General features: G+C 41.7%; 2 protein-coding genes across 2 annotated transcripts in view; one reads left to right on the top strand and one right to left on the bottom strand.

The window, feature by feature from the left end:
- LOC149933070 (uncharacterized) overlaps positions 1-10,951 on the top strand; it is a 165,848-nt gene extending 154,897 nt beyond the window's left edge. The window contains exons 14-21 of the mRNA XM_090156959.1: positions 21-200; positions 6,593-6,703; positions 6,845-6,946; positions 7,037-7,397; positions 7,477-7,826; positions 7,894-9,052; positions 9,123-9,177; positions 9,248-10,951. Of these exons, the coding sequence (XP_090013085.1) occupies positions 21-200; positions 6,593-6,703; positions 6,845-6,946; positions 7,037-7,397; positions 7,477-7,826; positions 7,894-9,052; positions 9,123-9,177; positions 9,248-9,359 (2,430 nt within the window). The 3' untranslated portion in view covers positions 9,360-10,951. The remainder of the gene's footprint in view (positions 1-20; positions 201-6,592; positions 6,704-6,844; positions 6,947-7,036; positions 7,398-7,476; positions 7,827-7,893; positions 9,053-9,122; positions 9,178-9,247) is intronic.
- A 13-nt stretch (positions 10,952-10,964) lies between these two features.
- LOC149933074 (leukocyte receptor cluster member 8 homolog) lies at positions 10,965-15,455 on the bottom strand. Its single transcript, XM_090156960.1, has 12 exons — positions 15,252-15,455; positions 14,744-15,032; positions 14,411-14,678; positions 14,093-14,351; positions 13,634-14,032; positions 13,449-13,577; positions 13,243-13,375; positions 13,093-13,182; positions 12,740-12,874; positions 12,344-12,542; positions 12,072-12,279; positions 10,965-11,825 (listed from the first exon to the last, which is right to left on the bottom strand). The coding sequence occupies exons 1-12, from the start codon at positions 15,305-15,307 to the stop codon at positions 11,663-11,665; spliced, it is 2,328 nt and encodes a 775-aa protein (XP_090013086.1). The 5' UTR covers positions 15,308-15,455; the 3' UTR covers positions 10,965-11,662.
- Positions 15,456-15,720: the final 265 nt, after the last annotated feature.

Genomic DNA, 15,720 nt, shown 5'->3' on the forward strand with positions numbered 1-15,720 from the left:
GAGTGTGTCTGCTCAAACAGGGACGTTCCGGAAGCGTCCCGATGGCCGGAGGATGGACGGGCAACTTTGACCAGGCCGGTCACCGACGCAGTTACCACAGCTCCAACTCGTCCTTGGGCAGCGGCGATCGCGTTATGGAGGACAGTAACGCCATATCCGTTTGCGCCAACGTGGCCGAGATGGTTTTGCACGGACTTCCGGTGAGTCCCTTTTCCATTAGCCTTCTCTCTACGTTTCTCCTCCTTTCCCTTTAAATTAAGATTTGCCCTCTTCCATTTCTTCCATTGTTTGTCCTACGCGCCGTTTTCGCCGCTAAACTTAGAAGCCTTAATGCGAAGCCCATTTAAAGGGGTTCGATTCACTCTCCGTAAACAGACTCCGACACCGAAACTATTAGCGTCTAGTCGAGCAGCCGATATTTCATATCAATGGGATTCCTCGCGAAATGTAAATTTTCCTAATCCGTCGAGTTATCAATGGGAATGGGCGCATTATATTTTTTCATCTATCACCTTTATTCCAAAGGCGCCTTTGGAAGTAAAATAAAATTTGATATTATTAAAACAAAAGTGGCGTATTGGGTTGGAGTTTTTAAAAGATGTCTCCGAGGGTGAGAGGACTAGATTGAAAAAGGTTGGGATGGAAACTCCGCTACCTCCTTCATCCCGGCCGTCGTGACTAGCGATACTAGATAAAAGTGGGAAGAAGGTAAAGTCAGTGCTTCGTAACTAAGCCTCGGCGGTCGAAATTAAGCGTCTGTTGTATGTATACTCTATTGGAACGTGATTCGAATCCACCGTTTTAAAACAACCTCTCTCGGATTTCTAGGTCGTAATTTCTTGGAACTGAAGGGACAGGGGGGGGGGGGGGGGTACGAAGAAGGGTGGAATTTTCCATTGTTTTTCTCGCGTAATAATATTGTAATCGGATCTGAATTTTTTCATACGTTATTTCGCCAGCTCGCTTTCGGCGCGAGAAATTTAATATATTTTCTCCCTTCTGTCCGCGCTGCGCCGATGGGTTTTATTTTATAGAAAGTCTCTTTTTCAAGGACTTTGGTGGGGTTTTTGTTTTTTTAAGGTTGTTGTTAAGCCTTGGCGCGGATGGAGTTAGGGCAAACCCAATCGGGTATGCCGGCGCGGTATTAAGTACCAAGAGCGGCTAATGCCCCTAACCGTGCTGTAAATCTCATCAGGGAATCGTGACCGCCCGCCGCTATTCCCGCAATTACGCCTCGAAAAGTTCTTCCCCTTAGAGCGACCGAGTACGGCGGGGAAACTTCTTATTCAGAGGCCCCGCGAACTAACTCGTTCCTATTATTACGTCGGCCAACGTATAGGAATAGCAACAACTACTTATTAAGAGCGCGGGTTTGTTTTTAGCGTCCGTCAACGTCCGCGACCCGCATCTTTTTAGCCTCGTTTTTCCGTACGAGGGGCTTAGCATCGGGGTTTAATCTCTAATATCTCAGTAATCCGCCCCTTTCTGTATAAATTTATGAGAAAAGCGAAGCCAGGCGAGCCGTTGCGAAAGCGACATCTCTTATCCCTAATCGGAATTTCGCGCGTGCCATATGGATAGAAATATCAGCCCAACCGCCCCCTAAACTAAGGAGGCTTTATATAAAAAATATGATGTAATGGATGGGAAGTGGAGGGATACTTTGGTTGTACGCCCCCCGACCCCTCTATGGCCATCACCTCAATGCGTAGTGCCCCCTATGGCTATGACGTATACAAAAGGATTTTTTGCCAGTATGAAAAGCTCGCGCTGCCCTCTACTAGAGAACCTTTTAACGCTCTCCGCTTTGTGGCGCTCGAGAGGCATTTCATATATATTTTATTTTTTACCCACACCGCAACATTTTAGGGTCACAATGTGGGTGTTATTACATCCCACTTGGATATTTTAGAACCTCTCTTTCTGAAGAGTGCTGCTCCATTGAAATTAGTCCAAAACGTGTTATTTTGGTTTGTCTCGTTATAAAAAATATACTTTTTAACTTTCGATATCAGTTTTCGCCAAGTTTCGCGAAAAATAGTCCCATAGAATTCTTTTCAATAAAATGGTATAACAGTTTTTGTTGATGGGTAGAAAAAGAGAGGTTTGATTAGTTTTCTCAAAAGTATTTAAAAAATAATTACTTTTGCTGGGACATTTTATCGGAGACGGTTCTTTTACGGACTAATGGTCCTTTTGGCATTTGGCGTCGAGCATTTTTTTGAAAAAGGGACAACCCTTTTTATTTCTCCGAAAAGCGAACAAAGTGGAGGGCAGGGAATAAGGCCATTTTCCTAATGTCTTTCTTAATTACGCGTTAAAGACGCGGGATGGAATATTAAAAAGGAAAAAAGTAAAGTTTGCGAACTAGCTCTTAGTTGAAAGGGGTGTCTAGGGCGATGGCCACCAGAGGGCAGTCAAATCGGAGTTTAATAAGTGTTGAAAAATATGCCTTATTCTTTGGAGAAGCTCTTTTATCTTCCTTCGCTAAAAGAAACGGGCTACGAGAAAGACCTCTCCAATCTACTCCGCGGCGTAAAATTACGTAAATGGATGATTCCGTGACCTCGGGTCGGCGGCGAGTCCAAAGCCATGTTTGGTGGAGAAGCCGGGGGGATGGAACGGCCCCTCTATTATCGTAGATAGTTCCCTCTCTAGCCCGACGCTCTCCACCCCGATTTTTGGCGGGCTTCCCTTCCCCTACTATTTCTCATTCCGTGGATCATATTATAGTCTCAAAGAGAGAAAAGGGACCTTCTCTAAATCTCCATAAACTTATTGGAAAAAGTGATTTTTTTCTCTTTTTATCGTCTTCTGGTTGGTGTAAAATTTTACCGAGATATTTTCGTCCGGTAATTTAATGAAAAATTCTAGGTGGAAAAATATTAAAAAGTTTCGGTGAAGAAACTCTAGAGAAAATATCCATTTTTCAAGGAAGTTTTCCCTTAGTTTCGTTTAATATTACTAAGTAAAAACGAGGATGAAAGTAATTTTTCGAAGAGAATGAAACGAACGCGGTCGACGCTTTTGAGACGGAATTCGTAAAACTTGAAATTCCATCTCTTAAAAGACTAAAGAGGGGGGGGGGGGCATGAATACTTATCATAGTTATAAAAATAATATTTTGGCGAAAAATGGGGTGAACCTACACGCGGGGCGTTGTATCGGCCGGGAAAATTGCGTTACCGAGGGCGGTTTATATTGCCCAAAGTTTGTCATATTTATACCTATTTGTCGGTTTAAACGGGCACTCTTATTTACGCGCGGAAAACGGGTACGGTTTACGTTTTTCTAGGTTGGGACGTTTAATCGACGCCCGTACACCGAGGCTTAATTTAGGGTTAGTTTTCGCGTTGTTTTCCAGTCGCTCGCGTCTCCCAAGACGGAGGAAACGCGTTTTCTATTCGCGTCTAATGTAAAGACGAGGCGTTGCGCCCTTAAGTTAATGTTTGGAACATTAGCCGTAAAGTGGCGCGCCTGTTTCGCTCCCAAATCGGCCTTTTCTCTTTCCCCCGATGATACTCTTTTTGGGGTGGCCTTCTCGCCCTACTCGCTCTCTCTATTGTTACGCCGGCGAATGGGTCCACCCTCGCTACGCTAAAGGACTAGAGAAAGGATCTACTCCTATAAAGTTCTCCTCATCTTTAGCTTCTCTCTTCGCCGCTGGGCCAATCGCGCGGATCCCTCCTCGGGATGATGCCGCCGAATAAAGGAAAAACATCTTTCCGCTATAAAACGCGCGCTTCGGAGAGAACGGAGCGGAGGGGTCGCCGGAGATGGGAAGACCAAGAGAAGGAAAAAGAAGAGCGAGGGGGGGGGGAAGGCAAACGCGAACGGAGGTGCAAGGGGGGGGGGCAGAGAGGGGGTAAACAGAAGAGGGGGAGTGGAAAGTATCGCTCGTGTTCCGCGGGCTGGCAGCTGGATGACTCGGGCTCGTGGCTCGAGTCGCGTCGTTTCGCGTTCGGTTTCCCGCCAGTGGCTGCTGCCGTGGACGGCTTGTCCAACGTCGTTTCTCTCCTCTCCACCGCTTGATTACAGTAACCGTTGTACTATATTCTCCCGAAGATCACGTTCTTTCTGTTTGGACAGTACCGATTTCTCCCCCCCCCCCCCGGCCCGTTTTCCCGCTCCCCGCGAGAGAGCTTTCGCCCATCGCGCGCGCCTTTTTAATTTGAAATGTTTTCTCGTCACCCGTTCCGAACTGACTAATATAAGGGCGCCGAAGGAGAGCGAGTAGAAAATAGGCTTTTCGCGGCCAGCCAGCCAGCGCGACGGTTTTCGGCCGCTGTGCAAAATCGGGAATCAATAGACTCCGAAAAGATTCAGTTCCGGATTATTTCATCTGTAGCGTCGCGTTCGATTTAAAGGGGCAGAGAAAAAAAGTAAAACGAGACTGTGCTGGCGTAAATCGACGTTTTTCGACGTAATTTTTTCCCAATTCTGTTCCTTTTTTTCCCTACTCGGCGTACCCTTTGGTCAAGTTGTGTTTTTCTAGAGAATCCGTTCGGTTGGTCCTTTCTTTCGGGAAAGAGAGTCGCGTGTGCCGTGTTGTGTAGCGTTGGATCCGAGGCGTTTGTCGGCGGGAGATGCTGGTGGTGCTCAGCGCCAGAGTCGCCGTGGTTATTTGTTGTCGGCCGTTAAGCAGCTCGCCATACCCGAGATTAATGAGCAGCTGACCCCTCCTTCCGCGACTGGCTGCTTCTTCCTTCCTTCGCCAAACTGGCCCCGGATTACCTTCATTCGGGAAATATAGTCGCTTTTTCTCGCGAGAGGGACTCCTCCGCCGCCGCCGCAGCCGCCGGGAACTCTTGTCATGAGCCGCGCTTGGGCACCCGCCCACTCTAGCAGGGATTCTCTCGGACGCTGGATGCACAGATGCAAGGTAAAGGATCGCGTGTCATAGTTACGCTATCATTCATCCCGCATGCCCCTCTTCCCCCGACGTTTAACACGTATTACGCGAAGAAATACACTCCGCTTCAAAAACGAATGCGTACCCCTTGGTAGATCGCTTCACCCTGAACACCTCCCGTTCGCCACTTCGGTTCCGTTCTAATTTTTATCTACATTTCTCATTTTTAATCGCGGTTTCAGCAATTCCTTTTGTACGAAATGTTTTGTTTTATTCCAAATATTGGGTTTTCTTTTAAATTCAATTTATCGTACGTGTTAATTAGCTAATTGACAATGATACTGTTTTAAATACATTTAATTCAAAAACTAGGTTATCATTTGTTACTTGGTTCGTTTCATTGAAATGTTTATATTAACCAAAAAATGTTTCAAACATCGTACGATTTTTGAACGCGAATGAAAACGATATGATACGTTTTCGACCTTAGGCGCTTTAGATACTCATTGTTTCTCCCCCCTATATTTATCGCTTTCGCAGACGGCTAGGGTAGCCGTTGGGCCGAGGGAATAACCCTTTCGTTGTATTTGTTTTACCGTATCGACTGCCTATAATAATGGCGAGTGTACCGGAGCCAGCAGTCGTCATTACCGCCGAAGACTAGCGCTAATCTATTAGTCACGGGGGAAAATAGTTTCTCCGAATAATGTAATATATATTTTTATATTCGTATTTTCATTTGCTATTGGAAATGCACGATCTACATGAATATTTTCTCTTTCATCGTGGACGCGGCCACCCTGTTATCGACACATTTAAAAAAGGGGAACTCCTCTGGCGCCATTTGAGGTCGGCGCCATTTTTACCTCCCCCCCTCGCTGTATACCCCGCCCCGACTAGAAAAACCCCTTTACCCCTTTTATTCTCCGAGCCAAAATTGGCCCCTCTCAAATGTTTACCTGACATCGTGATCAAAGCCTTAGACGCTTGTAAGGTCTGCGTTATTCGCTAGTCCTAACCAAAAAGTGCGAGAGGCTGTCCTCGAAAAATGCATTAAAGCCGTTTTCTTCAGCCCTCTTTCCATGCCTTAACAAAAAAATCCCATCAAGTTTTGAGGGAAACTGCTTTGTAATTTTTATTTTTATGTAGGTTAAACTTGACCATCTGACTTAGTTTTAATTATTTATACGCCTTTCCACTCGACAAATTTAATTTGAAAAGGCTTTAATTCCTAGGAGTTTTCAATGATGAAAAGCTTTTCGCTGTAGAAAAATAAAGGCGCGTTTTGCGGGAAGAAATGCCGTAACAGCTGTTTCGTTAACTTTTCCGCGTTGAATAATTTAATAATGAGAGGGAGGCTCGGTGGCCGGCGGAATGTGGGAACAATCCCGGCTTCATGAAAATTTATAGGACCAAAAACGCTTTTTGGCTTCGGCTGTGGAAGTCGAGACACGGTTACCCGTTTGGAATTTTTGATACGGCGCATTTTTTCAACTCGTTGGCATTCCTGGGGCTTTTGTGGTTTCGCTTATAAGTAGTTTTAAACCCCCTTTTTGGAAAACTAATGGAATTCAACCAACGTTAAGCTATTTCCGTAATATATTTCGTCGCTTTTGTCTGTTGAATCCCTTCTTCTGGCGAACAATGCTCCAAACGCTAATAATTATACCCCAAACGATCCGCGTTTAAAATAAATTATTGGTTCAAAAAATTTCAATATTGTTTTTTTGTGAATTTCAGGACGGTGAGATTCTTCGGTCGTGGTTGAGCAGTCTTCATTTCGAGGAATACGTGCCCCTGTTCGTGGAGGCGGGCTACGACATGCCGACCATCTCTCGAATGACGCCCGAGGTTATTCAACTTTTCTCTCTTTATATTGTCTTTCTCCCCTTAGTGTAAAGTGTAAATATAGGACTAGCTCTTATCGAATTGTTATTGGTATTTTTGGAAATGAGAGATTTATAACCCGGATTTTTTCCTCTCTCGACGCAGGATTTGACCGCGATCGGAATCACCAAACCGGCTCACCGAAGAAAATTAAAATCCGAAATTGCCAAATTGAATATTTCCGACGGAATACCCGATTATAAACCGGTAAATAATAATAATTATCTCCGCGTAACACCCTTGTAAATCCCTCGCCTTTGAAATCATCTCACCCGTAACGTCGTTATTCGTTCCCAGGAAACTTTGCTGGAATGGCTGTCGATTCTTCATCTGGAGGAGTATTTTCATTCGTTGTGTCAACAAGGTTACGAAACGGTCGAGAAGGCGACGGAGCTGCAGTGGGAAGACCTGGAGGAGGTTGGCATCCGAAAGCTGGGCCATCAGAAGAAGATCACCCTGGCCATCAAGAGGATGAAGAGCGTCTTGGGTCGGCAAGGGAGCGGCGATAGCGGGTGGACGGCCGCCTTGGTCGGCTACAGTTCGGGTAGGCTTCCGGAACGCCCCGACGCCGCCTTACTCGACCCCGTCGCCAACACCCACGTGACTGGCCAGCGCGTGCCAGCTGGACTGGCTACGCTCGCTCGCGCCGATAATTTAGGTAATTATTAAAGGCTGGCGTTCGAATATTAAAGCCATATAGTGCCGTATTGGATACTAACGAGTGGTTTTTCCATTAGGCGGTGTTTGTCATCCGGCTAGTCCCTTCAGGTACCACAGCCAAGAGGTGGCTATTACGACGGGACGAGGAAATAACTCGCCGTCGACCGATCCCCCCCAATTGTGGCCGCAACAGATGCAGCCCGAAATGAAAACCTTTCAACAATCACCGCCCAAGGGTGACGACTTCATGCGCCAATTGCACCAACTTCATCTGCATCACCCTTCGCAGGACTACAGGCTGCACGGTCCCCATCATCCCGGACACGCGCAATATCATCATCGTCTCAGCAACGGCGACTTGCGGTCCCCCGGACACGCGCCGATACAAGGGGGTTTCATGTGTCAAGCTGACATGGTGGCCATTCAGGTGGGTTTCGGAAACGCGTTCAATTTTACTAGTATTAAAATTTAATATTCTCTTTATCTTCCCGTAGGTCCGATCGCCGAATCGCGGTAGGTCTCTGGAAAGCTTGGATACCGAAGATTCGATGTCTTTACTGAATCACCCCAAATACGTCGGAGCGAATAACGCGGGTTTGGGCTCTAACGACTCCTGGTACGACACGGTCAATACTTGGCGTCAACGGGGATACGAGACGGACGGAGAAATTCCTACGCGCAGTTACGACCTTCAGAACTACTGCGGCTACGACGCGATCGAAGGGACCGCCACTTTGAATCGGCCCAAGAATATGGTGAAGCCGCGACCCGTCGCGAAGATAGTGGCCAAAACTAGATGGGAACAGAACGGACTTCCGTCTAGGCCCGCCGACGAGAAAGAGGACTTAATCAAGAATAACGATTCTTCCGCGCTGGATAGCTGGACGAATTACGAGGGTAGTCCGCGTCACGTCACGGGCCGATCGAACTCGATAGCGAACGATGACAATTACGGATCGTTGAAGGGCAAGAGGACTCCGCCCCCGCCCCCGAAACGAACCAATTCCATTCGCAGCGCTTCCAACAACGACTGCAACAACGCGTTAGTCGGATCGGGTTCCTTGGACTGCGAAAACTTAGAAGACATGGACGACGAATCGGCCGCCGTGCAGGCCATGAAGGACAAAGCGTTCGCGACGTGCGTCAAAGGCTTAGCTTCCCGCTTCAACATGGCAACCGCGGCGGCTGCCGATCGCGACAAAACGTCTCCCACCTTAACCAGGAATCGTTTGACGACGCGAACGCCGTCACCCGCACCTTCGGAAGACTTCCCGCCTCCGCCCTCCCCTCTTCCTTCCGCCGTCGAGGACGGAACTGACCACGACCAGTGCTCGACTGGCGTAAGTAAAGCCCTGTCCTGTTGGCCTCCCGACGAAGACTTGGCCGCCAAACAAAGAAGAAAAGACTCCTCGGAGTCTATCGTGTCAAACTCTAGCACCGAATCGCACAGTTCTTCGCTGCCATTCGCCAACGAAAATGTCGGTACCATCAAACAAAAAGTAGTTACTTCGAAACCACCACTACCGAATCAACTTAAAGGCGATTCGACGTCCCCAACCAGCGGTTCCCACTCTGGTAACTGGGATAATGGGTCAAACAGGTCCCCGCCTACAGGGACGTTGCGCAAGGCTGGCACTTCCAACGGCAACCATGGTTAGTTAGTTATACTACATGATCATGCACTCAATTCAAGAGTCCTTTTCTTAGTTTAATTTTTTTTCAGTAGCGGGAAAAGGTCTCCTAACACCAAACAACAGCAACGCAGTCAGTCCTGAACAGTGAGTATAGACTGATTTTTCCTGAAAAGTAACTATATTGATCAACCAGTAATGAAGATCGTAATTGCAGGTCAAAGAATGGGGCCTCCTCGGGCGATGTCATTGATGACATTGAGCATATGTTGGCCAATTTGTCTGATCAACTGGACGCTATGCTGGAGAGTGAAATAGAGCAAGGATAAAGAAAAAATATCGTGATTATACCAAAAAGAGGGAATTGTAGACTTTCCCCAAAATACCCTCGTAAAAAAAATATCGCGAAAAAGACTTCCCTCCATATTACTATAATTGAAAACGGAATCTAAATCAACCCAGAGACTTCATCTTATTCCTATATCATAAGAAGTACGTGTATTTTATTGTAGGCTTAAATAACTTCTTAGCTTGTCGTCGGCAGTTTTTCTTGGAAGAGTTGTCTTTTTTACTGGTTTAAAAAATACTAACTCTCCGGGGCTAAACATGTTTTAGATAAATATAATTTTCTAGAATTTAGAAGAGTTATTTTTAATTATGACCAGAAAAATCGTAGGGAACAACCTACACCATTCCTAAGTACGTTCTTTAATTTCTCATTTTTATTACTGTTAATTTCTCAACTAGTCAGCTTTTACAGCGTTAGAAAAGTTGCGTTAACAAATCTGTATTTTTTTATGGTGTTATCTTTAGTGAATATGGTGATTTGTAGACTTTGATGCAACTTTGATTTACACAAATTTCATTTTGTTTGAGAGTATCAAAACTGGCGAGCAATTTTAAACATGTTGATTGGTTTCAGTTCCACTGTGTTGCGTATGTCATATTAGTTAGGCGTTTACTAACAGGGGTAGGTAGTTTAATTAGCCTGATAAATCAGATCCGCCCAAAGCAAAGGTATGCTAAACCCATCATTAGTTTAAAGATAATCAAATTATTCCAAGTCAAATGCTAAATGTTTCTGTTGAAATTTTTTAATTTATTATAGCAGAAAGCAATAGAATACATTTCAGAAATTACCTACGTGGTTCAGTGTTTTAAAAAGTCTAAATTGCATCAAAGTTTAGTCACTTTCATTCCGAGCTTTTCATGACGTTTTTCATATGAAAATGAGACTAGAAAATCAAAGGGTTAAATCTTTATTGAGAATAATTCTATATTTCAATATTTAAGTTAGATATTTTAGTAAAATGAGTTTTATTAGAGGGGTCCTAAATATTTTTCCATCCATCTAAAACCTTCCTATTTGTGACTGATTACCGAATACACATTTACGAATCATTAAACGTAACACCGAAATTGTTGGTGCCAAAAATCTTTCTGGAAATATTAAAAAAAAAGCAAAGTGATTCTGACAATTCCCTTTTAGAGTGTACACTGCAAGAGTAAATACATCAAGAATATTTACTGATAAACATAACCCTGGTGTAATATAATTAATCTATAGTAAAAAAAACTGGATGGAGTAATTATACTCGAGCCTATTATAAATGTTTTAGAATTTCTACCATATTAACCAATTGGGTTATAGCAAATTCGAGTATTGAGTCTATTCTAAAGATAAAAGTGAATATATACGGGGCCAGATAATAAAAACTATTTTACTAGTTAAAAAAAGAATCCTAACTCCTTTCCAAGTTAAGGAAGAAGTGTTTTTCCTCCCCTTAAATTCAATCATATTATATAGATTGACTTGTTTATCAAACTAGTCATGTCTGATAACGAGTTAAGTTTTTGAAACCTTCTCAACACTGTTTCAAATGTAAGTTTTCTTCTAAGTAAAAAACGATGCATTTTAATGTTTTGTGGCTTTTTATTTATCAATATTTTTCATATTAACTGAGTAAAACATTCTTAAATATCTACAATGGGAAAGTATTTACATTTTAATACAAGTTCAAAATATATACTCATATATTTTTTTTTTCTGAAAAGAGAAAAGATTGATTTAAGTTCTTATTTTGCTAAATGCTTTTTTGTATTAAATAACGAATATTTCATGACGAGCGAATTTTGGAAACATTCCTCAATAATATATCCACCAAAATTTTAACAACCCCTTTCAAATTTCTTCAAGGCTCCTGCGACAGTTCAGGCTAAATAGCCTAATTAACCCAGGGATACCTTTCCCATTCCCTCTTCATTCTTCAATGATGTCTTCTAGGCAGTACAGCCAACGTTAAAAGTACTTAATAAAATAGTCCATATAGCTAAATTGCGCAAGGTGGGCACCGAACTTCAGAGGCAGATCACGAACTTGCCCGAGGCATACCACATAGCGATGGATGATAATGGAAATGTGTGATATGATTATGGTTTAATCCATCCAGGCGAATTATTGGACTTGGTTTCAACCCCACATCTTCTTATCACAAAGTTATTTCGCCTAATATTTTGGTGGATTATAATATTGGGATGTTTTTTCTTAAATCAGGCCATTGAAAGAAAAATATTTTCCCAATATTCTAAAACCGGCTGTTTCGCTTTCTTTTCTAAATTGATTCCCCCCTCCCTAGGACTGGTTTAGCAAGAGATGGGATTCTTTGCAATCAACTATACTCTTGCTGTCGTCTGAGTAGACAACGCGCATTTCTTCAAGGAAGGCCTGGCAATCCTCCTTGTCGACGAAGCCTAACTCTTTCTGAATGTATGCCAATGGTAACGCGGGACGATATCTAAAGAGGCGGCAACACAGAAATAAGGTAAGATTAAATATACAAACATCTGTTTCAACCTTAAAAAAACCCACCGAATTAGGCCTTAGCAAACACTGCTATGAAGATCGAAATAAATAGAAAACACATACGTACCAAAAGGCATCCATACAATCGAATCTGAAAGTCCTCATCAAATATTTTAAGCTAATAATAAACCTAAAGCTAACTAAGAACCTTGGGTGATAGGAGATTGAAAAAACATACGCTTTGAGTATAGATTTAAGAGCAGATTTCCTTTCTCTGGACACGGACCAATCTGTCACATAACTGGTCATATGGGGGGCTTCGTTATGTAGCTTAAAAAACCTATGGTAATTAGATGTTTGCCAAGCCATTAAAACTTTCAACGCGTGTTTTATGACTTCATCCTCTTTGTCAGCTACCGATAATTCTGACAATAATTGTTGTAATTCTATAAAGGAAATCAAACTCATAGGGTTATTGCAACCAAAGTTAATAGTAAAATTTTCATTTACCTAAAGTGTTTTTGGCAAAAATATAATAGAGGATTCTATAAGAGGTAAATTCTCTACGATTTCCCAACCCTGTTTCATTGTAGAGCGCCTTTAATTGAGTTTGGCACTGATTGAATTCTTCGTGATCTCCTTTTTCCAAAGCTATTCTTGCATGAGTTTCATAAACTTGTACTGTAAAATTATCTCTTACGCATTGAATCTAAGAAAAGTGAAAAGGTTAGGTTATTTACATCAGGGAAATAAACGCTGAAATATTTCCCACAAAAAGTGTCTGGCTTGCTCTTTTCAGCATAAAAAAATTTTTAATTGGGAAAAGTAGGTTTTTTTTTTGTAATATTAGTACCAATGACCATTTTTTGTACAAAATATTGATTTTTAGTAGCATTCAAAACTGACCACAAGGTCCTGTCGTATAGATTTAAGTTGATCACAGGCATAATGATAATCTTGATTCGTAACCCATTTGTCCTTAACCATAGATAAAGATTTCTTCAAAACTTCTACGGGACGAATTGTTGAGGCATCAGGGGCCTAAACAAAAACATTTTCTTAGTTACATCTAGCAAGGAGAATGCAAACTAATAAATGCCCTTGGCAGCCTAAGTTGGAAGGAAAATGCCTGCGAATACAGGTGCCCAGAAAAATTGTATTACAATAGTGATTTATTACATAAAAGGCTAGCTACACTCTCCTTGTAAAGTGCGAGTTTGTTAGTTATGTATAAATTCAATTGGCAACTAAGCATTTACCGTTGTAAGTCTTAGGTACGGCTTCTCAATATCGCGACACGTTCCAACAATGATGAAGTTCTCCCAGTCAATTTCATTATTTTCATCCATCTATGTAATTAGAAAATAAATTAGAAAATTTGTAAGTTCTTTTCAAAATTGATCGCATACGTTCCAAGCGCTGTTAGTTAAGAAAACATTTTGATTTTTTCCTTTATCGCTTTTATTATCACTTTGAAACCTAGCGGCTCTCTTCTGAAGATTTTCTGAATTTGCTGGATCAGGCAGATTATCACTACCAAACCTGAAAAAGATTCAAAGGTAAATAGAACTATTTAATCAATTCATCAATGAAAAAACAAGTTGTAGAAAAGTACATCTTATTTTTCTTGTTCTTTTTCTTTCCTCCAAAGTTGAAATTGGCAGACACGTTTGGACTGGAAACAACACTGGAGCTAAGATATTTCATAGTACTGCCTTCCGAGCTCGAATTGGAATTGCTATCACTACAAAAAATTGAGATTTAATAAACCAGGTTTAAGAAAGGAAATTTCATTTATACCTTTCTTTCTTCACTTTCTGATTAGATTTCCCTCCCCAATTTGGTGAACGTGATCTAGACCTATTATTTTTTCTCTTGCGAGAGCTTTTGCTCAGAACTTTTAAATTTCTGTTATTTTGGTTGTTGTTGAAGTACTTTTGCCTTCCTTTGTCACTATTATCTCTGGAGTAGTTAGGCGATGGAGATAGTTTCATATAATTCTTAGTCGGTGATGACAATGGTGTACAATCTTTTTCCGATCTCGCACTGTGGATGCTAGGCAAGGGTTCCGCATCCCAGTTTTTAGTATTGATAGTTTTATCATTGAACGCTGCGGTAATCTTCCCCTTGAGGACAATCTCAACTTGATCTTTATCTAAACTAGTGACACATCTTGCAAAAGCTCTATTCACGTATTGTCTAAAAGGTTGCAAATATTACTGGATGCGGTTCTTTGAATAAAAGAAAATGAAATCTCACTTTAAACTTTCAGGCCAGACTTGGTCTTGCTTGGCAGCAGGGGACTTGGACACTGAGTGAAGGCACATTCCCGAGGTTTCCTTCAATTCTTTATTCTGACGTGACTCGGACTGCCAATTTTCCTCATCCATTTCGTACTTCCGCTTTTGAGTCAAATGATTATACTCAAAAACATCAGTTGAATTTTGAGCTGCGTGAGAATTTTTCACCTCAATTCGTTTAGGGATGTTAAATTTGATCCCTCCACTTCCAGGAGCTTCTAAGTTTTTAAAAACGGTCATTGTATGTCAATTGAAATTACGGATTAAAGCTACTTACGTTTACTATTTAAATTAGATTTATAACCAGTGGAATTAAACCCTCTATTTTGGTTCTCAGAGTTGGAATTTAAATGGTTGAATGTATCATTTTCGCCATCCTGAATGTTGTTTTCTTGGTTATTAGAGCTGGTCATGGCACTTGAGCTGGTTGGAAGGGACCCAATATTGGTATTATTTTGGTATGGCTTATTTTGATCCATCACAGAGAAATTGTTTTGAGCGTAATAATTATTCATTCCTGGCCAAGGGTTGTTATACATTGTATTCTGAAACAGGAAGACAACTTTATTAATTCCATTATTAGTGTGATTGGGTGATAAAGTGAACTGACAAACTGTGGTGGGGGTGGTGGACCTCCAAAATAATTAAATCCAGGCATTTGGCTGAAGTTTCCATAACCATTACTGCCATATAGTATGTTTGGGTGTTGAGAGAGTGGAGGCTGCGTCCAGTATGAATTGAAATATTGGAAAGGCTGAGTGTTTGACACATTTTGGGAAGTCTGTTTAGTAACAGGTTTATTTTTCATTTGTTCTTTTTCCAATGCCTTCCTAGCAGTTTCCCAAGCTTCATTTTGTTTAGTTGTAGTTTCAGTAGTAGTGCTAGTAAAACTTTGAGACCTGAAAAGAAATCAGTTCCTAAACTTTACAAAAAAATTCAATTTTTATTACATCTAGATAATTGCGTTTTCAAAATTTATTTTACATGTGGAAATACCACTTATAAGTTAAGGTTTTAAATGCGTGTAAATATGCCTACAAGATCCAAATGTAGGGGTACTGTTAGTTACACGCAAAAACCTTATTTTTCTAAAGACCCGAAGAACACTATTAAATTACCATTGTGCCGCAGCGCATACATTATCCACTGTTGCAGCTGTAGCCATCTGATTCATTTTTTTAACCACTTTATAATTTTTCAGAGTATTTATTTGTAAAATTGTATCACGAAAACTAAAAAGTATACCCGCAGTAGCCTTAGCTTATGGTAAGACTAGACCAACGAGCGTAACTAGAATGAGAACAAACTCAAAATGGCGTGATTTGGGAGGCGCCCTTTAATTTTTGGTGGACTCCACAATGAGCAGATATCTTCGGAATAATAAAAATCTTTGAAATTGACAAACATTTTCAGATGGATTTTAATTCAAACAAATCTTTGACTTCATAATCATTTGAAATTGTGTAAAATATTTAATTAAAATGTCAATAACGCTAGAAAAACATAAGAACTATTTAATGTAGCGCACATTTATCCGAAACGTGTCTCTCGTGTCGTTTTTAACGAGAGTTGCGTTTCCATTCTCAT

This window comes from Leiobunum rupestre, chromosome 8 (assembly GCF_980474605.1).
Source record: "Leiobunum rupestre chromosome 8, qqLeiRupe1.1.hap1, whole genome shotgun sequence".
NCBI classification, from domain to species: domain Eukaryota; kingdom Metazoa; phylum Arthropoda; class Arachnida; order Opiliones; family Sclerosomatidae; genus Leiobunum; species Leiobunum rupestre.

Bases quoted from the DNA above. Each gene is read 5' to 3' on its own strand.
- LOC149933074 (XM_090156960.1), bottom strand. From the start codon at position 15,307: ATGAATCAGATGGCTACAGCTGCAACAGTGGATAATGTATGCGCTGCG. The intron at 14,033-14,092 runs GTGAGATTTCAT...GCAACCTTTTAG, and splicing joins GTCTGGCCTGAAAGTTTAAA to ACAATACGTGAATAGAGCTT. The intron at 13,376-13,448 runs GTACTTTTCTAC...AATCTTTTTCAG, and splicing joins AAGAACAAGAAAAATAAGAT to GTTTGGTAGTGATAATCTGC.